The sequence below is a fragment of the Hyaena hyaena genome, unplaced genomic scaffold (genome assembly GCF_003009895.1).
Source record: "Hyaena hyaena isolate Hyena2069 unplaced genomic scaffold, ASM300989v1 scaffold_480, whole genome shotgun sequence".
Classification (NCBI taxonomy): domain Eukaryota; kingdom Metazoa; phylum Chordata; class Mammalia; order Carnivora; family Hyaenidae; genus Hyaena; species Hyaena hyaena.
Window position 1 is genome coordinate 896,713 of NW_024081108.1, and position 23,172 is coordinate 919,884.

Below are 23,172 nucleotides of genomic sequence, written 5' to 3' on the forward strand. Positions count from 1 at the left end.
CATAGAGGGAACTGAACTTAGGGAACCTGAATAGTTTACAATGAACATCAAACAGATCTACCCATTTGCTCCACTGCTCCATACACATATGGCTGGTGTGGGAGGGGAGAAAAAGGAAGGTCCCTATAATGAAGCTGAGCTTTAATCCTGCCCTAATTAAGAGCCAACTAAATATTTAAAGAAGGGCAGTGTGAGACAATCAGATTTGCCACTAAATCTCTGCTACTAAAGAAATCTCCCTATAGCAAAATGGGGAGAATGGAGTGTTGGGGAAGGAAGGAGGTATTACAATATTGGGAAATTGTAATGACCTGAATCAAGGCAGGGACAGGTGGTAGAGAGAAGCAGAGCATACAAGCATATACCGATGAAGACTTCCAGTACTGTGCAGGGTCCAAGATTTTAACCTACTTACAAGCTAACAAGTTAGTCTACCACGGTTCCATGGGTGCTGGCAGGAGACCAAAAACTCCTGGGTCAGAGACAAAGGATGGTTTATTACTCACAGCGGTGGCAGTAGCCACAGTATCTATACTTGTGCCAGCTCTGAGCAGCACTTCCCACAGGACAATGCAAAGAGGGCTCACAAAGTGAGCAGGACCAGAAGAGCGGGCTCCTGAACTTAGGGAGCCCACATATTTTTTTTTCCATGGGCATCTGCCTTCCAACGCTTTTGACTATACAAACATCCTTAAAAAGATAGCCCAGAACAAAGGCAGTCAGTGCCCCAGCTCACAAGATGTGCAGAAACATGGGACAACTATGGAGAACTGTTGCTCAACACACTCCCTTTACCCAGGAGGAAACAAAGCCTCGAAAAAGCTTAAAGTGAGTCAGGGCAGCAAAGCTAGAGAGCAACAGAAGTGGGATTCAAACCCTTACCTTACGATGCCGGGTCCCACAGCCTCCCACTATTTGAACTCCCTTTATATAAAACACATATAAAGGGACTTCTGCTAGGGGATTGAGGGGGAGGGGTATGGGACAACAGGTAAGTCCTCTAGGCTTTCCTGGAGGTTGTCAGCTCACCTGGGCAGGGAATTGGAAACACATTCGGGGCTGGTACCTCCACCTAGCTATAAGGCAAGTAGACCTTCTCCTTGTGCGAGGGGTCCTCAAAGCTCGAGTGGCAGGCCAGAACCAGGCTGCTGCAGAAGGCAATAGCAGTGTATCTTCATGCAGTATGGAGAGTTCCACTCCCAAGTCTTTTTTTTTTTTTTTTAAGAAAACACTTCCAGAACAGTGAATGTTTTTATGTGGATACTTATTTCCTAAAATTACTTGCAGAGGTATGCAGTAATCTTCCACACAAAAAGGCGATCTCTATTAATCTGTGCATTTACAATGGCCAACACTCTATATATTCACATACGTAATTTAAAGTAACTGTATTAAGAAACCAAAAAAAAAAAAAAATTGGTCAGCAGCCTCTTCATTTTGGTGACAAATACACTGGATTCAAGATTCAAAGGGAACTACACAGACTATCACTTCACAAGGTTAATGATCTTGAACATGCGTAATCAAGCTTGTTCACTAAACATAAGCAAGCAAATGGTTTACCTGGTTTCAGAGGTACAGTGACAGAGGTGTGACAGTTGCAGTTCTTTTGTTCTCCCTGGGCCCAATAAAGACCAATTGGTGAGTGGACACTAGTCTGAGGTTTTTTTAGCCCAGTCTGCAAAGTCCCAAGGCACCGAGGGTCTTTGTCAGACTACAGAACCCTATCCTGGGCAGGGAACTCCCAGGTGCCCATGAGAAGCCCCCATGTCTACCAACATCACCATCATTTTTCAAAGCACAGGTGGTACTTATCACACTAAGCAGAAATGCCTGAACCCACTTATAGGACCACCCACTTTTACATGTCACTTATGTCACCCATTGGAGGACTGCCCAATGCACACAAAGCTCCACACTGCACAATTCTGGGGAGCAGCATGCATATCCCAGGGAGTTGTACAGACCACAACCTATGCCGTGCAGTCCTTGGGAATGGGGGGGGGGGGTCACTCCCACAGATGCTTCTCCATTAAAATCCACTTCCTGATCCATGCACTCTTAATCCATGAATCCTTAGATTTCAGCAGTCATCATGGATCTCATTTCGATGGCTACAGTTAATACTTTCCACATATCATTAAATAAAAAATATTTAGAATTTGGTTGGCTAAATGCAAATAAGATTCACACTGGAAACAACAGGAATGGCGTTTCAATATCTTATCTCCTATTTGAGCCCTGAGAGTCTACTCTTGATGTAGAATCTTAATATCAGGCCTAATTACCATAAGGACATATTATTCTTTTCACAGGGGAAAGACCAAGTATCTACTGCAGCTAATAAGTAAATACACTTTTATAGGTATTTTATGAAGAAAAAAACACACAAAAATTGTTTTAAACGAATATTCTTACTTGCCTTTCATCAAATGTGTGACTGTTAATATAACACTCTCCAAATTGCCTAAAGCAGCTTGGAGATGATCTCGGCGTTACTCTCCAATAGGTTGATTAACTGATTGCTTGAAAGCAATTCATTCTGCAAATATCACAAAGCAAACAAATTTTCTCCCCAGTCCAATTCAGCAGAGCCAGGATGTTCTGAGATGGGCTCTTCCTGACCCTTCTTAGCTCTGGCCGGCTGCCTTGGCCTAGACTTCCCCACTTCTCTTCTTTCAGAGCCAGATGCCCTGCTAGGCTCCTAATGTTGTATGCTCTCCTCCCACCACCACCAATACTCCTGGGTTCTGTTGCTCAGTACTCTCAAGATCAACCTCTTGCGCATGTCAGTTTTACATCTTACCTGACTCAGGATACAATTCTTGCCAAAGATGCCTTGGTCTCCCTTGGTTCCCTGGAGACACGTAGGCCAGGGGCACAGATAGAAAGTACACAAGAAGCTCTAAGGAACCACCCACCACAGCCTTCCTAACCACACTACTTATAGGTGAGGCCCAGGTGATTAGGTTCTAAACAGAACATAGCTGAATATATTTAACTGGATAAGTATTCAACTTACACACAATACACCTGTATCTAGCCTTATTTGCTTTACTCTACTTACAAGGTAATAAATTAACCTGTTACCATCTCTTGGAAGCTGGCAGAAGACACGAGACCCCTAGGTCAGAGACAAATGACTATTATTCACAGCACAGCAAAGAGCATGAGCATCATGTTTGTGTAAGTTCTCCTTGCCCACAAAGTCTGGGAGTGGGCAGTGGCTTTGAGGGGCCCAGATGGAAGCTGCACGTGCAGCTCTATGTCTGCATCACAGCTGAGGAACCGGTGCTTTAGGGAACCTTCTGCTTTATAATAAGCACTAAGTGAGATTGCTCTTTGTTCCAGAGAAAGACATTACCTCATCCTTCAAGACTGCTCACTGCAAACACAACTCTAAGAAATGGCCCAGATAAAGAGCATTCTTGACACATCCAGTAAGACATGGAGAAGCACAAGAACCGTGTAGGGGAGAGTCTTCTGATAACCTGTGTATATTCCTAAATTTAGATAATTCTCTTTATGGGGTTCATGGTCCCAGAAACTCTACCATTTGAACCCCCACTATACTCATGTCATAGAATACAAAAGCTGAGCATAGGCCCCTCACTGGAAAGGAACTTTGAAACACCCCACAATTTAATTGCTTAGTCCAATAGCCCAGTTTAGGATTTCCTCCAGGCACATCCTTTCCTCAAGACAGTGGCCTTTGCTTCTCATCCTAATCTTTCACCTCCTCCACCTTTGGAAATGTAGGATCAGAAATAAACAAGAAATTTTAAAAAATAAACTAATAGAAGATAAGCTGGTCTCAAACTGAGCAAAACTTCAGTTCCAGAAATCTCCATCTAGACAGCTGAAAGAAGGAAAATCACCTATTATAGTTCAAAAAATGAAAAACAAGGAGACAAAATTCCACTGAGCAAATGTTCACACCCTGAAAAGCACTAACTTTGGGAAGAAAGGCAAATTTCTTCTTGTCAGACTTACACTTTAGACATCCCATACAGTGAAAACAATTTAAAATACCAGATTCCTTAAAGTTCAACAGCCCATAAATATCATTTATAACAAAACTTTGTAAGTATACAAATATAAATTCAATTAGAAAAGTTGTAATTACCATCAAAGTAACTTATATACTAATAAACAGGTTCATAAACATACCTACCTGTACATAAAAAATCTTTGCAGAGGGCCAAAATGGATGCTAATTATGTTCTTAAGCTAAGAAAATTACTTTAGATTTAACCAATTCATTTCAATTAACAATTATTGGGTGGCTACAATACTTCAGGTATTTTTATAGTCATAAAAAATTTTATGCCTTTAACATGGCTATAGTATCTATACATGTTATTTATTGGAACTATAATGTTCCGCATATACTTCCATAAAAAAAAAAAAGAAAAAGAAAAACCCCAGGTAGATCTGTGGCCTCAAAATGACCCTCTTAGGCAGGCCATGTGAAATGCTGGCTTTTGTGATATAGAAACAGAGGGCTGATCAGGTCATGCCAGGAATGGGCATGGTGGACAGCTGCAGCTAAACAGGAAAGCAAATCAGGGTCCAGGAGAGTGGGGAATGGAGCAGCTGTCCTGGCCAGAAACCCTCAGATCCAGTTGCCAAAGGAAAGCATGGAGGTATAATCTCCACCAGTGGGTGAAGGACAAAAGGAAACAAAAAACAAACAAACAAACAAACAATATGTTGCCATGAGTGAAAAGTTCTATTGTACAGAATGTAGCTCCCAACAAAGAAAGATGAGGCTCCTGGACACCAACACCTTTCCCAGGTGACCTTTCCCAGGTGATAATGAAGTAAACAAAAGCCTGCACCTGCCCTGAGTTGTCATCTATTCTACACTTGATTACAGTGTCAGTATCTACGGAGAGCTCTCCCCTCTCAGGGATGCGTGCATCATCTTATTGAACCTTTACAAGTATCCCAGAAGTAGACTCAAGTTTTGCCCAAAACGAAGAGTTCAGAGCGATGGGGTAAATGTGCACACTTACACAGCTTGGAGGTATCAAGGCCAGTATTTGAACCCAGTCAGTCTCACTCTTAACCACTACCTTCAACATGGCAGTATTCTCTGCCTATCATGGGGGTTGGGGGACAAAAAAAGTTAAATCATATAAATAAAGAAGCAATGTCCCATTTTTTATATCATGTGGGATTATTTGGAGCTAATATTGGAAAACAAAACAAATTCCATAGGTATCTGGATTCAATACTAAAAATACCAAATAGAGGGGCACCTGGGTGGCTCAGTTGGTTAAGCAGCCGACTTTGACTCAGGTCATGATCTCACAGTTCATGAGTTCAAGCCTGCATCAGGCTCTGTACTGACAGCTCAGAGCCTAGATCCTGCTTCAGAGTCTGTGTCTCCCCCTCTCGCTCTCTGCCACTCCCCCACTCCTGCTCTGTCTCTCTCAAAAATAAACATTTATTAATAAATAAATAAACCAAATAAGACCTATATGAATTCATAGATTAAGGTCATCACCACAGAACCTTCGAACACCTAATAGCTCATTTAAATGAAATATGAACAATATTAGAGATGACAAAGAATTTGAAATAATACCTACACCATCAAGCTTAATCTATTCAATATGCAACTTTATGTGCAAATTAATCGAAAGGCTTTGTGTTTCTGCTAACTTAAAAGCCACATATGGAATCCATATGAAGCCAAGCTTTTGAGTCTGCTCATTCTAAAGCGTAAGAGAAATACATAGTAAATAACCTGAATTTTCACTTAACACAAGCAAGGTTGATACTAATCAGAGTGTGCCAAAACTGTCCAGAAGAACCAAATGGAGTCAAAGCACTAGCACTTGGAAACTTGGGCAATTCTGCGCACCCACAGCCTACAGATAGCACAAGCCAACACCGACTTCATCCTAGGAGAATTCATAAATGCTAAACAGATGCCTTCCCCACCATCCTCAGCAAGATGCAAATTCCCAAATTCTGCAAGGACTCTCCTGGCCCCCTCTGCGTGCTCTCCCCATGTAGTGCTGTGGAGGCTGAGAGAGCCCCCTGAGACACTAAGCTCCTGTTTTATAGCTGTTCCCTGTTTTATTACGTGGTGGGCTCTGCAGAAAATTTTGGTTGGAGCAAAAACTAAAAGGGGGGCGGGAGATTCGCTATTAGGAGCTGGGGGTTTGGGGGGCCGAAGGGAAGCAGAAACCTAAATGATTTTTTAGGTCCTTTTCAACAAAGAAGTACTTAGATGATATAAAGAGAACTGCAAAAGACCAGTGAAAGGATAGTTCTAATACCTGGGCACTCAACAGATCCACCAAAGAACACTGGATAGCTGCACAGCCATTCTTGCTGAAAATAATTCCAACCTTCTGTTCTGCCATCAGCAGTTTGTTAACCTTTTTAAGGAGTGAGAAAGAGATTCACCTTTCCTGAAAGCAAAAAGCCCTGTCACAATTCTGAAATTAAATTCACAGAAAGAAGAAGGGCAAGGCAGGGGATATTCAATAGAAAGCTCACAATTAAAAAGCTGCATTTTGAAAAGTTCTCAGCAATAATTAATGATCTGCCGGTGCCTTCAATTAAGATGTAGTAATCTTATAGTTCAGAGTTCATTTTCCAGTCTTCACTTATGAACCAAAAATATAATCACAGTCTTTTTTTCTGTTTATGCCACAGAGACTAAAACTGATCTTTGGTTTTTCTTTTTTCTTTCTTTTTTTTTTTCAAAGTAGGCTTCTCACCCAGTGTGGGGAACAACGTGGGGCTTGAACTTACAACCATGAGATGAAGACGCGAGCTGAGATCGAGTCAGATGCTTAACTGACTGAGCCACCCAAGTGCCCCTCTGGTTTTTATTTTTAACTTTAAAAAGTTTTTCATGGGGTGCCTGGGTGGCTCAGTCGGTTAAGCGCCGACTTCAGCTTAGGTCATGATCTCACGGTTCATGGGTTCAAGCCCCGCAATAGGCTCTGTGCTGACAGCTAGAATTGTCAAGCCTGTTTGACAAATTGGAAGCCTGTTTCCAATTCTGTATCTTCCTCTCTCTCTGCCACTCCCCTGGCTCATGCTGTCTCTCTCTCTCTCTCAGAAATAAATAAAACATTAAAAAAATTTTTTAAATAAAAAGTTTTTCATTTGGTTTGCATATTTATACTACACTGTCCTAAAAGAAACTTTAGTCTTTTATCATAAATAAAATTATTTGGAGGTCATATGGTCATTTGGGAAGCTTGTCTTTCTCCAAAGAAAGTACATATCTACTTACCAAAAAAAAAAAAAAATTCCAAGGATATAGATCAATATTTGATATTCATGAAAAATACATATTGATATGTTGATTTATATTGATATTTTAAAAATCCAATTATATCAATATCTAAGTGGAATACTTGTATTTCACAAAACATAAAATATTTCTATCCTCTTTTTAGTGACACCAATCCTTTCATTTTTAAAATATTGATTCTGCGTCTTAAAAAAAAAAGAGGAATAAAACATGATTTTCAAACTTTTATTTAATTGTTTCAAATCCTCACTGAAGAGCAACTTTAAAACTCTCAAAGCATACAGTAAGAACATTAGGGATTATTAAATCCTGCAGACTCATGAAAAAATGAAAATGCCACATATAATTAGATCATCTAGCCATCTCTTCATTCAATTTATTCTTTCCAAAACCAATAGACAAAGCTAAAAGAACTGGTACCAAATAAACACTATTTTCTCTAGGATTCCAGTTATGAGATTAAAAAAAAATACTAGGTAGCATTTGTCACATGAGTTACCATGTGGGCAGTTGCCACACATATTTGGATAAGCAGGGCACAAATAATAAAACTGGTGTTCAGAAATTTCTCAGCTATATTTTTCTGTCTACATAAAGGTCATGTTAAAAAACATTTAAAGCTAAGAGCCTGGGTTTGGGATTTTTGTTTTTCAGCTACCTACCACTGTAACTCTTTCGTTTAAAAGTACAAGGCTTTTCAAATGCCTAAAGCAGATCTATTGATTGTTTTTTGTTTTTTTTTTGGTTGTGTGATCTTGATGTTTATTCACAAGGTATTTGTTCTGTATATTGAAACACTTATTCTAAATGTTATCCTGAGGGGGGAAATGCAGGTAAAGTCAGAAGAAATGCTTAAAAGCTATTGATGGCGGGGCACCTGGGTGGGCTCAGTCAGTTAAGCATCTGACTTAGGCTCAGGGCATGATCTTGCAGTTTGTGAGTTCAAGCTCTTCTTTGGGCTCTGTGCCGACAGCTCAGAGCCTAGAGTCTGCTTTAGATTCTGTGTCTTCCTCTCTCTGCACCTCTCCTGCTCACACTCTTTCTCCCTCTCTCTCAAAAATAAAGAAACATTTAAAAAAATTTAAGCTATTGATGGAAAAGCACATTCTTTTCCTTTACAAAGTTAAGTAACTGAGGTCTGTTAAATTCAAATCCTTATAAGAGACTACACTGAAACCCTACAGTGGCTTTTTGTTTGTTTTGGGGTGTTTGTTCACTCCTCTCAGAGTATTTGACTAAGAGTCTCCATTTTTAATATAATTGAACCAAAAGAAAGTATTACTGGGATTGTGGTGGATTTCTTTTCCTTCAAAAAATGTATATTAGTATTGCTGTATTGTTTTTACAGTGGAAAAATATAAAGAAAATGCCCTATTCTAAAAAATGCATCAAGTAAATGGACTCATTCCAAATTGTTCAAACACAATCCAGAGCAACTTGAAGGAAGAGGAGATGGAGACATAGAAGGAACCCACTAAGATAGATTTCCCCAATTTTCAAGGTTAACTTTCTATCAGCCTGAGATCCAACTTTCCAAAGCATTTTCTTTTTTCTGCCTAAGATGTAACTACTCACTGGGCCCTAAGTTAGCAACTTTTCAGAAATGGGGGGGTACCTCTCTTTTCTCCCTCACAGGAAATAGAACCTGAAGTGGGCAAAACTTTCAATACATCTCTCCAACCATTTTACCTCTAGAGATTCATCCATCTCACTAATAGGTTTTAGCTTATAAATGCATGCCTTCCTTCGAATTACTTAAAAGCAGTGCTCCCCAAAGTGAGATTCCCTGGTGACCTGAGGTGCCAGAACAGACACTTTTAGAATACAGTATTAAATAATATTGAATAAGAAAGTCATTTCCTTTTCAACTCTTTTAATCCTCTGGCCTAGTCAAGGAGAAAGTCTCCATTTGATGCCAGGCTGTCGAACACTTTGTATACTTGTTAACCTCTACTGTAACAAAGGAAAATAAGCTTCTGACTCGGGCCTGCCAGCAGGCACCAATCACTACCTAGACATTAATAACCCAGATTATCGCCATTGTATGTAGTTGAATAGTGATATATTTGAGGTTTTGTCTTAATAAATGTATTTAAGGTTTAAAAACGGAATTGAATTAAAAGAAAATAATAAGTTTGCAATAGTCTAGATCCTTGCAGTTCAAAATGAGATCAGTGGACCAGCCACCGTGGCCTCACCTGTCAGTTTATGAAAATGCCAGATCTTTGGTCTCTCTCACGCCTACTGAATCGGAATCTGCATGTTAAACAAGATTCCCCAGGTGAACTGGATGCATGTTAAAATTTGAGAAATTCAGAAGTGGCGCCAGAGTTTGTCCAAAACCATGCAGGCAACCTGAAAATGACTGAACTTGGGGGTTTGCTGTTTGGATTATCAAGTGGTCATCCTCCGGGCCTCACAGAAACTGGCTAGCACAGGTCAGAAGGACAAGGGGATAACTTCAGAGTTAGCCAGAGGGAAGTCACAAACCATCAAAGGACTGTGAGGTCAGCGAGGGAATCTAAACCAATAGTGTGGGGTGTGTTGCAGGTAGGCTAAAATTACCTTAAATATGCTCCTATAATATCCTGTCATGCCACATAGATCATTCTTTTTGGCCAGTGAACACTATAGTAAAAATTCTACTTACCCTCCCTTTCATCCCCTCTCCTTCCCTTTCAAGGGCTGTACACCTTCCACAGAAGAATGAGTGACAAGCCGCCTTGCACCTACTGAATTAGCATCCCCTGGCCTTTTCTCCCAGAGTTGAGCCCAATTAGAGGGAAGATTATGCATAAATTAAGACAGGATGGACAGGATTGGGCACCTAGGGGACTCAGTCAGTTAAGCATCTGACTCTTGGTTTTGGCTCAGGCCATGAACTCACAGTTTTCTGAGTTCGAGCCCCGCGTCAGGCTCTGCGCTGACATAGCAGAGCCTGCTTGGGATTCTCTCTCTCCCTCTCTCTCTCTGACCCTCCCTGTTCACTGTCTCTGTGTCTCTCAATAATAAATAAGTAAACTTTAGGACAGCCTGGGTCTTCTGTGTCACGGGACACCACTGGAGGCGAAAGAGTGCAGCACCCAGAGTTTCCCATTACTGCCCCAGAGAAGAAGTCACACCATCCGTCAGTCACCAAGATGGGTGACCCTTCAGTCAATGACCAGGTAGTTCAGGCCATAATTCTTCTTGTATGTCAATTCGAAGGCCCCTTTAACAATCTAAAGAATTTTTCTGAAATACAAAGTAAAACAATGACCAAAATATACTGGACTGATGATACCACAAAAGCTAAAAGCTAAAAATATGTAGTTACAGCCATCGAGATATTTCCAGAATATCCAGATTCAACAGATGTTAATAAAAGATTTTTATTTCTGTCAGGTGTTTGGCCTAACACCAGAGCTCAACATCAGAAACTCAACTGTCCCAGCACAAAACACTAATACAAGACCAAGACCACGCGTGCAGTTTTGCAAAGAAAACGGAAAGGGAATATAAATGGATAAAGAAAAAGAGGGAAATTAACAACAAACAATAGATGCAAATTCATGGTCTGGTATCCATGATAAGAATTACATGCCATTCATTACAATGAAAAGAACACTGTGAACACTTGTTAGATCTTTTTTTCCCTTTAGTTATTTTGGGAATGCGCTTATGTAGGCAGAACATTACAGAGAACAAAAAATATATGTTACAATGTAAGACTACTCGAATGGTTCTGAAAGAAGTTAATAAATAAATAAATAAATAAATAAAGCATCATGGGTGTTGAGGAAAACAGAGTAATAACTGGTAATACGTATTGAGCGTTCCAAGCTGTTCATACATACGAACCCCTCTAATCCTCAGGACTCCATGACAGATGTTGAATCCTAATACTACTAATAATAACATTAATTAATACTACGGCTAAGAATGCCATTTTGCAGATGAGGAGGAGACTGAACTGCAAGGTGACAAAATAACCTAAGGTCACAGGCCCTGGGAAGAGAGCTGAGTAAGTATCAGACACACATGAAGTCCAAGCTCCTCAACACCAGACTCTTCAGCCTGCTTCCTTGCCTGCCCAAGTCAGGATGCACCTTTTTTTCATCACTCTCAAATACAGTCCCACATAAAGGGTTTTTCCGAAAGGTCAATGACCTGTGGAGTCTGTATCCGTTAAAGGGCTGGACCGTTTTTATAGGACTATACCTGAACACAGGAGAACTACCTTTTGGCATTAAATGTTTCGACAGTGATGAGAACTACTTACTTGGCAGAATTAAGTTTTAAGGCTGCTTGGGGGGAAATATTAACAGCTGGGGGAAATTTTTGTTGGAAGCAAAACATACTTTGAGAAATGCTTAGCTCAAGTATTCCCCTTTTATTAGGACTACTTAATGAAGTACAAAGCATTAAAATAGCTGGCCTGAATATTTATTAGAGCACCAGCTGTTCCCTCCAGATTTTTAGAAATTCAAGACTTAGTGCCAAGTATAATTTAGAAAAAATATCTCAACAAGCAAAAAGAGCCCTATGTCTTATAATACTTCTCTAAATAGTAAACAGTAGCTGGAAGAGGTATAGAACATCATTTTGCCTTTTCAATGAGGGGAGCCAAGTGTTTTGCCATCCACTTCCAAATACTACTTGGTTATAGAGGTTGATGATTACATTACTTAAACATTATAGCTTACGTTTCATTCACTACTTGAATGAAACAATCCTTTACATACAGATACCATCAGTGCTAACCACAGAGTTCGTCTACCATTTTGGGGTTGTTTTTTTTTTCTCTTTCCTTTTTTGTTTTTTTGTTTTTTGTTTTTTTTTTTCAAGCAGGCTTCACACCCACCAAGCTCAGTGTGGATCCCAACATGGGGCTTAAACTCACAAGATCAAGGCCTGAGCTGAGATCTGAAGTTGGATACCCAACCGAACCACCCAGCCACCTTTATTCTTTCCTTTTTCAGAGCAGTGTGATAACTATGCCCCTGTAACACATTTCAGAGAAACAATTTTGAATTTATTTCCAAATTTTATTTCTTTCAAAAGATTTCCACTTTAGGAGCCCAGCCATAACCAGATACCTAATTTTTTTTAAAGGGGGTAAGGGAAAAGAAGAAGTCAAGAAAATTATTTTTAAAAATTCATTATGCACACTGTGAATATTCTACATTGAAACTTTTCTTTCTAAAGTAAACTGACAGGGGCACCTGGGTGACTCAGTTGGTTAAGTGTCTGACTCTTGATTTCAGCTCAGGTCATGATCTCACAGCTTGTGAGATGGAGCCCCCTGTCAGATTCTCTGCTTGAGATTCTCTCTCTCTGCCCCTCCCCTGATCACATATGTGTACCCGTGTGAACGCATGCACACACGTCACTCGCTTTCTCAAAATAAATATTTAAAACATTTATAATTAGTTAAAAACTAATAATAGTAAAAAAAATAAAGTAAACCGACAAATATGAGGTTTACGTCTCCTGTGTTGTGTTACTGTCAGCTCTTTGTGATAGTGCCGCACATGTGGGTATGGGAGAAGAAATGTCCCTGCAATGACATTATGGCCGTGAAATCAACAAAACTGCCCTATAGATATAGAAAGCAACTCCCCTTCCCCCATCCCCAAATGAGAAGGGTACTCTGGGCTGGGGAAACAGGAGAAAGCCCCAGGAAAGAGAGGCTGAAAGCAGAAGCACCTTGGCCAGGAAGGCTGATTTTTGAAGGGGAGGACAGCTGACCATCAGGCCTCTGCGGTTAGACCTGGTCCACTGCCCTGAAGTGTGCAGGGCAGCCAGGGCAAAAGAACAAAATGTCTACGTCTTCACTCTTCCTGTCGAGTAAATAACTAGCTTCTATCCCTATATGATACTAATTTTTAGCATACTAATTGCAGCACAAGAGGTTCTGTTTAGCAGAGATTTTCTCATTTTGTTTTTAGGACTTTCAGATTTAAAAATATACTGACATTTTCGGATTAATAAAAAATTCCATGAAGGACAAAATAGACTGCATTATTTTTTTTCTCATAAGCAACAAACACTAGCTTCATGTGCTGGTGAAATCAGGCACTCTTTGGTCATGGCTCTACACGACCCACTCCCAGCTCCCCCAAGTGTCCTCTCCAGACAGCAGTTGGAAGAGATGCCCCATGGTGCCAAGAAAAACAAACCAAAGCCTCTCAAACTCAGCTGGATATCAGAATCACCTCTAGGCATTTAAAAACAAAATCACACACACACACACACACACACACACACACACACACACACACACACACCCCACAATACCAACGCGCCATCCAGGACCTACTGAATCAGATCCCCTGATGGGGATGACTGGTGGGAAGTCTAAAATTTCCTCACAACTTACTAATGAGGCTCCTACATCTACAAAGAGGTGAAATACCAACTTATCTTGCAGACATCACTCTAGTTAGTGAGAGGGGCTTCCTAGGCATGAAGAGATTTACACACAGGAGAAGGACCCACACAAGGAATGATTTTGTTAAAACATGCCTTGACCATCAAGATTCAAAAGCATCTGAAGGCTAGAATGGTGGTTTTCAATGTTTCTTTAAGCAGGAGACCCCTCTTTTCAAGCAAAATTCTTCATGGTATCCCAAAATATCAAACCTAATGGCTGAGTTCTCAGGGGGAAAGAGAGGTCACAGATCCATCCAGTCAGCCCAAGGACACCTCAAGGAAGCCTAGGGCTAGAATAAGACATGTAAATGGAGTAAATATACAGCACTAAATCTAAATTCAAAAAATTAACTAGAGGGTTAGGGCTGCTGATTAGCACTTAGCCTAAGGAGAGGAGTTTGACAGAAGTTCACCTGAAAAAGAAGTGAAGGTTTCATCTCACTAGAAATTCACTTTGTGCCAACGATGTTCTCTGCCTGCCAGGAAAAGCCTGTGTGGTTTACCTGAGGTTAATCACTACTATTCGTATTGAGAGATTTACCTTTTACTAAGCACCTTCATGTGCGTGCTCTCCTTTAATACTGGATAACAACTCTATGAAATATTGGAATTATTTTCGCCACATGTGAGATAAGCAACTGAGGACATCATTTGTGAGAGTAACTTACTCAAAGACAAATCCAGGCAGTAGCAGAAGCTTCTACCTGTAGGTCCAGCATGGCTTACACTTAAGAGGAAGTTCAAGAGTAACAGCCCACTGCTCTCTGCACAGCTGGAACAGTGAGTGAAGAATCTGTTCCACTCTGGTTGTTACATTAATGGAAGTGTGTCCAAATGGGACCACAGGCAGAGTATCATGACAAGGGGAAAGAACAATCTGGAAATTGTATATGAAGAATACATGGAGGAATTTAAAGCTGGAAAACAGAACAGCTTTTAAAGATGGAAAACAGAAGGTTTAGGAATGACAAAATCCCTGCTTTTAAATAATGAAGGGTGGCAGAGAAGGGAGATAAGTTTTGTTTCATATCACAAAAGTGCTGCATAGGCCCTTTCCCTTCTCTTTCTGAAAAATTCTGTCCTAAAGCCATTAGTTAGGACCAAGCAAGGTAGGCCTTTGTGCAAGGACAGGTATGGGGAAGGATATGGAAGCCCGGAGCATGCGATCAGAGCCCGATCAGAGTGGGAAGGGTGTTTTGGGATGCAGGGTTGTAGCATTCGTGTCACAGCATCAGCAGGTAAGGAGGGCAACAGGAACAGCTGTGGAAGACTGGCTACATATGAGGAGAAGTTATCAAATAAGTAAACTGTTAAGAAGAATGGGAGCCAGGAATCTCACTATCAAAGAAGGTATTTACAAATAGAGAAAAGGAAAAACCTAGAATAAACCCTGTGGTATCAAATAGGGATTTGAGGTATCACTGAACTCCTGATTTTCAAAATATAAATAAATATAGAAATGCATATGTGATGTGTATATATGTGCATATATGTATATACATACACATATTCCACCCTTCTATCCACTGGGAATTCCCAGGGATGGTGATACTCTCATAGCGATGAGCACACTTAGCAACTAGATCTTGGCTTCTAAATACCATTCACTGCTCAAAGGAACCAGGGCTCCTTGGAGACATGGCTGATACAATAGATGACACCCAAAAATTACAAGATGGTCTTGGAACATCTTGTTCTGCCAGAAAGCACAGAAATGCTCGAAGAATGATGTAAGTCAAAGGACACAGGAGGCAGCATAACTGCCAAACTTGGGACCAACTGCAACATCAAAGTAAGGAGAGTAACAGTTTAACAAAAACGCACAGAAGAAAAGGAAACACATTCTTACTGATGTACATAAATTAACAGATTGAAATTTTGCTGAGAACTGGGCTGTTTCCGTGGTTTGGATGTAACCTGTCACAAAACATGTACAAATTACAAAAGGAAGAATAACTTTATGGCAGCTTTGCAAGACAACACTTTAATCAAGTGACCATAAGGGTAACAGAACAAACAGAAATCAGTGCCACCCGATGGAATGCAATGAGACGAACACAGCACCACTTCTGTAGTTATCCTACTAATGATGCACAGCCTATATCTAAGAATAAGAGAATGGGGGCATCTGGGTGGCTCAGTCGGTTAAGCATCCGACTTTGGCTCAGGTCATGATCTCACAGTTCATGGGTTCGAGCCCTGCGTCGGGCTCTGTGCTAACAGCTAGCACAGATTCTGTATCTCCCTCTCTCTCTGGCCCTCCCCTGCTCACGCTGTCTCTCTCTGACTCTCAAAATATAAATAAAAAAGCATTTTAAAAAATTAACAAAAAAAGAATGAGAGAGTGGAAGACAAACCCAAACGGAGGGACATTAAACAAAATAACTGGTTTATAATCTTCAAATGTGTCAAGATCCTGACAGAGAAGGACTGAAAGAGATAACTAAATACAATGCATGTTTCGCATTGGGTTCTTTGCTTTGTAAGACATGACTGGAACAACTGGGAAACTCGAAAGAGGTCTGAGGATTAGATGATGGTAATGTATCAGTGGTAATTTCCTGGCGTGGACGGCTGTACTGTGGCTATCTGGGAGAATACCCTAGTTTACAGGAAATATATGCTGAAATGTTGATGTGATAGCCATCTTCCTGGCAACTTATTCTCAAATGATTAGGGATAAAAACAAGTTATACCACATGCAATTTCTCTGTAGGTCTAAGACTGTTTCAAAATAAAAATGAAAAAATCAACCACAGTAAATTACAAGGATGAGAGTTACAGGGAAACAGATTACTTCTATTTGGAGGGCAAATGAAACTCTAATAATTAAAGTGGTCCAAAAACAGATCCACGCTTCGATGGGTTGGCAGGATGTTACCGAGAAAATGTCTCCCTGAATAGGAAGTTAAAGGAGATGAGGCCTAGGTACTTTCCAATGATTTCATAGTTCGTTCAACAAATATTTACTAAACACCTACTATGCTTTAGACAGTGTGCTAGACACTGAGCTTATGAAAATGATGGAGACACAGTCCCTGTAGGTGACGCCCTTATAATCCAGTGAAGTATAATGATTCAGAGGTTAGAAACGTTAAGGGTTGTCAGTGTCACATACAGAAAGAAGCACGTATCTTCAATACCCCACTGTCTTTAATTGTCTTTAATAATCCAATTTTCATTTATGAATTTTCAATAGACTACACATAGTTTATTATACTATCATATTCTCTAACATTTTCATCCTGACTCTTTGTGCTAGTGGGTGGTGTTAATTGAGGCATATGCAAAAACTTTATCACTTTTCAATTATGAACAGATGCAAGTGACTTACTTGATGCTTTATTTTAAAATTAAAAGCATCTTCTAAAATAAGTTTCAAAGAAGAAGCTGCGGCTATCGTTACTAGAGGAGACTTAATACTCGAAAAGTGAACTCTGACATCTGCTTCAAACAGCTCAAAAGTCACTCCACATCTCTGTGCTCCAATTTCTTCATCTGTCACAAAGATGTCATAACACGCTTGTAAGATACTTTGAGATGCTTAGAAGAAAGACTTCATAATTATAAAGCTTTGTTAAAATACAGGTTGCTTTCACCTTATGCCTGGGACTCATTGTGGACATATTAAGACAGAGTGATCCATTTTAGCTCACCTTGGCGATTAGATGCTGGGTGGAACATCATTTCATTTTCTAACTTTTCCCCCTTTGCTTCATTTCAATCTTCCAGGGATATCATCAAGTGCGGATGCTTCAGTGCCTTCTCACTGACCCAAGAGTGACCAGCCAGACCAAGCAAGTTCAGTATTCAATTACTTTCCCCACTGAGGTCTGTATACCTTTCTTACACTTTTCCCATATGACACTTTCATAACCATATTTAGCTTTCTTCCTACCATCTCCCTGTAATTCAAAAGGCAATTTAGACTCCCATATGGTTGCCATCGAAGCTAACAGATGTCTAGCAAATTAAAACAAAAATTATGACTTATAAACTGCTGATGTATCGTCATTCCAGAACATCTTACAATTTATAGTGAATCATAAGATAAGGCTTCCTACTTGATGCCCCCCCAAGGTTCCCTAAATCTCTCTCCTCCCTGAATTTAAGCCCTGTGGAAACAAATTAGATACAACATTCTGCCATCAACCCAGGATAAACCTCCTCTTAAAGACACAATGTAATATTTGAAGGCACATCAAAGAGAAATTTGGCCTCAAGTATTGAAGGCTGTTCTAATTGTTGTACTGTAAAGAGAAGAGAAAAACCAGTCGGTTTCCCCAAATCATTCAAGGTTTCCAATGATCCATGGGGCTTTTTTCCTAATATGACAATTAAATTTACTGAACCCATTTTCCTGAATCCTTGGCAGATCTTAAGGGTATTAATATTATCTGGTGGTAATGATGCCAAAGTACCAAGCTAAAGTATTCTAGAAGTTCTACAGTGCAGGACAGAACTAGTACAAAGTCTAGAGACAATAACAATAATGATATTTACCCTGTGTTAAATATTGAGACATTTTACTGGGTAATATGTTATCTCACTGAATCCTTGAAACTATAATTCCATTAAGTAATCTCATCCTTCCTTTATGAACAAGAAATAATGGCTCAGTGCAGCAGAATGTATGTTCCAAAGATAGCCACAAGCCACATGACCTTGACATTTTTCCATAAAAGGTGAAATTTCTTTCTTCACCCCCTTGAAATTTAGCAGGCTCTATATGTGCTTTAATGAGTAAAATAGATGAAAGTGACAATGGGCCAGTTAAGTAGTCTTAGTGGGCTAGAACCTTCTTTCAGTCTCAGAGACAGGAAGAAGCCACAAGTAGGTGCTCTAACCAACCACCCTGGCTGTGCTCTAAGCAAGCACCAACTGCTAGTCATGTGAGTACATCATCCTGGGCATCGTACCGCAGTGAGACTTCATATCTCACTGCTAGTTACTGCCCGAGAGACTCCAAGTGCAACTGCCCAGATGAGCCTGTTCAAATCACATAACTGTGAGATAGAACAACAAAGTTTTGTTTTAAACCACTAAGAGTTGGGGTTGGTTGTTATATAGCAACAGATCAACACCAGAATCAGATCAATGTACTTGCCTACAAACAGTTAAGTATTAAAACCCAAATCGAAAAGAATCTAGAACAAAACATCTGTTAATAGTAGGTGAGGTGATGTGGGGGTTTAGTACCCAAAAGAAGTGACTTAAAACAAAACTCTCTGTCTTTTCCCTCACCCACCTCCAAGCAGCCTAAGGGTTTTCCAAGAAATGTCCTAGTATGGTGACACCCTCAATAAAACCAATTCCCTTCTGGCTTGAGCTCTTCCAACATTAAATAAGGAAAATGAGACTTTCCCCACCACCCTGTGACAACTAATGAGAAAGGAATCTGTACAAGATGTTGACTTTGTTACTCAGAATATTGTACCACTGTTATATAAAAGGATTTGTATTTTACACACCAAACTGTAACTCTAATAATAAAAAAATATTTAATGACTCACAGGACTACATTTGCGATTCACAGCTGGGGGCAGGGAAGAGTGCATACTACACCAATGAGCGAATAAGCCAAGAAGAAAAAAAATGAAGTAAGAAAATCGATCTTCAGACAAGTCTTACTAAGAGAAAAAGTCTATAATTTAACAAGTGTTCCAATAGATGCTATTTTCATTATACATGAGTGCCCCTCTCATATTTTTCTTCCTTCGTCTATTGGAACGTGACAGACACATTCTTTGTCAGAACTAGAAAGAACCTTACAATTCATCCATCGCCTTCATTTTAAGAGCTGAGAAACTGAGGTCCAGGGCAATTAACTGACTAGCAAGGAGTCAGACTACCCATTAGCAAGGGAACCAAGTTCATAGTGCCAGTGCCACCGCGTGTTGACTTTTATTTCACCGGAACTCTACCTCCAAAAGTCCTCAATGTATTTCAAATTTATTCTAACATCTCACAGTGTGAAAATGAAAGATCAGGAAGTCATGCTCTCTATTATCAATCCCTTCTTGATAACTGTGTAAGAGTAGCATGGGGTCTGTCTGCTGTTTTTAGCAGTAACTGACAGGATGGTAACTCTGTATTGGGTAGAGATGTGCAACTTTACAGAAGCAGGCTGCCAAGTTACTGAGCCCTGTTCTTCAGTCACTAACATCTTAGTCTGAATTACTATACTTTAATTGAATGTCATGGTTACCTTCCTGCTAATCATGATGGGAGACTATGGTACAGACAAACTGGGAGATTTAAATATGGAGTAATTTTGTGGGGGGTTTTTTATGCTTATGTATTTTTTTTTTTTTGAGAGAGAGAGAATGAGCAGGAGAGGGGCAGAAAGAGAGGAGACACAGAATCTGAAGCAGGCTCTAGGCTCTGAGCTGTCAGCACAGAGCCCACCCAATGCGGGACTCGAACTCATGAACCTCAAGATCATGACCTGAGCTGAAGCCGGACGCTTAAACGACTGAGCATCCCAGGCGCCCCAAATATGGGGTAATTTTGAAGTAGACAGCAGGATAGGAAAGATATGAGGGGGCATCTTGGGTGAAAGGCACTGGGCACAGAAAGGAGGGAGAAAGTGTATAGAAAGCAGAGAAGGGCCTTAGAAGGAAGGCTTCCCCTGGGGCAGCTTGTTTAGCTCCAGAACCTAGGTCTCCTTTCAGGCTTCCCCTAAAACTCCTGCCAAAAGACCTTCAAAATCAGACAAGGTGAAGCTCTATTCTGGAACTCTCTACACACACATTCCGTAATTCTTTGATGCTCTCCACAGTTATAGTAGTTCTGCTACAACCCAATCCACAGAAAATACTAAATTTTCCTCTGTACACCATATAAAACTACGCCAAACTGTTAGGGAAACAGGCCCAAATCCCTTTATTTCTTTTCCATCTCCTGCTATGAAACTACAGAGAAAGCGCCTGGGTGCTTTCTGTTGCCTGGTAGCTGAAACATGCAACTTTTGAAAGTAGATTCAAGAGGCCTGGACTCATTACCTCAACACGGTCCAGTCTCAGTTCAATAGTCCCTGACTCTCAAAGTCACAAAGTTTCAAGGTCCAGTAAAACCAAAACACCTCACTGAGAAATGTGACCACCCACCACTTTTCAACATTTTCCAGGTGAAAAAAAGAGAACCAAACAATACTACTACCACTACTACTACTACTACTAATAATAATAATTTCTCCTTCCTATAATTGTAGCAGGGAGAAGATGACCACTCACAGAAATCACATACAGTCTCTGGCAAGAAACAAAAAACCTGCCTGTGAATGACTAGATATAATATTTATTCATGTTCTCTACCCCCTCATTCTCGTTCTGAGTCTTGAGGACAGATGACATGCTGACACAGAAAGTGGTCTCCAAACCCTTCCATTTCCCTTTGCACAACATGCAAACCAACACAAGACACTTCAACAGAAAATAGGAAAAAAAACGTTAAAATCGCTTTGGCAATGTGTGTAGGGGAAAAAAAAGAATATAAAGCGCTCTGTTGATAACAATTCTCATAGATGTATATGTTTACAGCAAATGGCTAAAATTAAAGACCAATCAAAATAAACACACCCTGTGTGCACACCGCTGTGGATTATTACTGATCCCACCGTGGCATTATTGTTTATCTCACACCGAACCTAGGCAGAATAGCAACTTGGAAAACACCCCCAGACGGCCACCATCTTTACTTTCCAGGGCAGGGAGGGGGCATTAAGGAAGACCATGAGATGGGATGGTAGGGGTGGAGCGGGCAGGAATAACACAGTCTTTGAACAAACGTTCTCTCCTTGCCCTAGTGAACTCTTTGTCTGGTTGCTGAACACGTTCGTGAAATCAAGGAAAAGAATCCAAACAAAACAAAAGAGTAGGCATCCCAGCCTAATTACAATAGGTGCCCAGCACCCTGTGGTGCCAGCCAAGCCAGAGCGTGGTTTGAATCTTTCGTTCAAGCATTCGCTCTCTCCGTACCCCCAATAAAACATGCCTCACACATTCTCTTTGCATTTCTCCAAGGTTTCCCCAAAACGGCCCGCTCGGTGTCACTCCTTAGGAAAAGAAGGACGTGAGGCACGAACACACTGAAACATGTTGATGGTGACTTGTTATTATCCTGACAATAACATATACGTGGAAATTAAACCCTCCACCCCGCACGCCCGCTGGCCAGTCCATTATGCAAAAGGAGCGCTTTCCAGCAGATGGGGAAGAGCTCACAGGAAGCGTTATTTACGTGTACATTACAGAACCATATACCACCGCATCTGCATCCTACACAAAGCCCGAGATGGTGCAAGAAGATACACGCTGTGCATGGCACAGACCAGCCGCGGCAACGCGGAGCCAAGCCCTCGTCCAATCAGATCCCCGTCAGAAGGTGGACCTCAGGGTCGGCTCTGCCCGATGAGCCTTCCCTATTATGACACCACGCTCTGCCCAACATCCATATCCCACCGAGAGCAAATCGAATTCGTGCGGTTGCTCATTTCTCAAACTGCCGAGCCCTTTCTTTCATCTGCATCCCTGCTCTTCGTCCCTCAAAAAGCCACCCCAAGGCCTGGGTGCCCCCTTTCCGCTCGGTTTTTCTTTTTACCTCTTCCCACTCCTAGAAAGGATTAAATGTTTATCTCTCCAACGCGCAAGCTGGCAAGGCGGAAGGCAAACGCCTCTCCAGGCTCAGGCAAGCGCCCGAGGGGCTGCGAAAAGTAAAAGCAGCAAGCAACGTGAGGGAAATCGCCGCGGATCGATCGGCCACAATAGTTGCAATCTCAGAAGCACTCCAACTTACCCAAAATATGACATTGAAGCCAAATATGAAATATTTGATGCAACAACTGACTTCAGGACCCTTGTAGTGCTTCCCGGACATCCTCTGGGTTCATGAAGACACTTGCCCCGGCAGCCCGAGTTTGGAGCCCCGGAGCACCGTCGTTCGGAGCAGCCCGGAGGGGAGCAGGGGATCTGGGACGCAGCTCCCGGCCGCGGCGCGGCGGCCGGGGCTGAGCCGCACGGGGACCGACCGGCGGAGAGCCGCTCCCGCACCTCCAGCCCCCTGCGCGTTGAGGCCGCCGGAGCCGGGGTGGCCGCGAGCGGGGGGGAGAGACCGCGCGCTGCAAGCCCCGAGCCGCGCCAAAGCTGGCCCCGAGCCCAAGGCGAGAGCCCACGTCTGTCCGCCAGGCGATCTGTCCGTCCGTCGGTCTCCGAGCTTCGGGCAAACGCGGCCACCGCAGATGCTGGCGGAGACGCTACTCGCTCGCCCGCCCGCCAGCTCGCGCGCGCCCTCCCACCCCTCGCTCCGCCCGCCCGGCGCGCGGCTCCTCCGCCCGCAGCCCCGCCCCGCCGCCCGCCGCCCGAGCCTCGGCGAGGCGTGCGCGCGCGTACGGGCTCGGGCGCTCCCGGCGGCCGCGGGACCACGCAGCCGCACCGCCTCCTCCCGCCGCCTTTCTCCCCGCCCCTTCCAGGACC

General features: G+C 41.8%; 1 protein-coding gene across 1 annotated transcript in view; it reads right to left on the reverse strand.

Moving 5' to 3' along the window:
• Positions 1 to 22,960, reverse strand: part of TSPAN5 (tetraspanin 5) — a 171,312-nt gene extending 148,352 nt beyond the window's left edge. The window contains exon 1 of the mRNA XM_039254248.1: positions 22,496 to 22,960. Coding sequence (XP_039110179.1) covers positions 22,496 to 22,576 — 81 coding nt within the window. The 5' untranslated portion in view covers positions 22,577 to 22,960. The remainder of the gene's footprint in view (positions 1 to 22,495) is intronic.
• Positions 22,961 to 23,172: the final 212 nt, after the last annotated feature.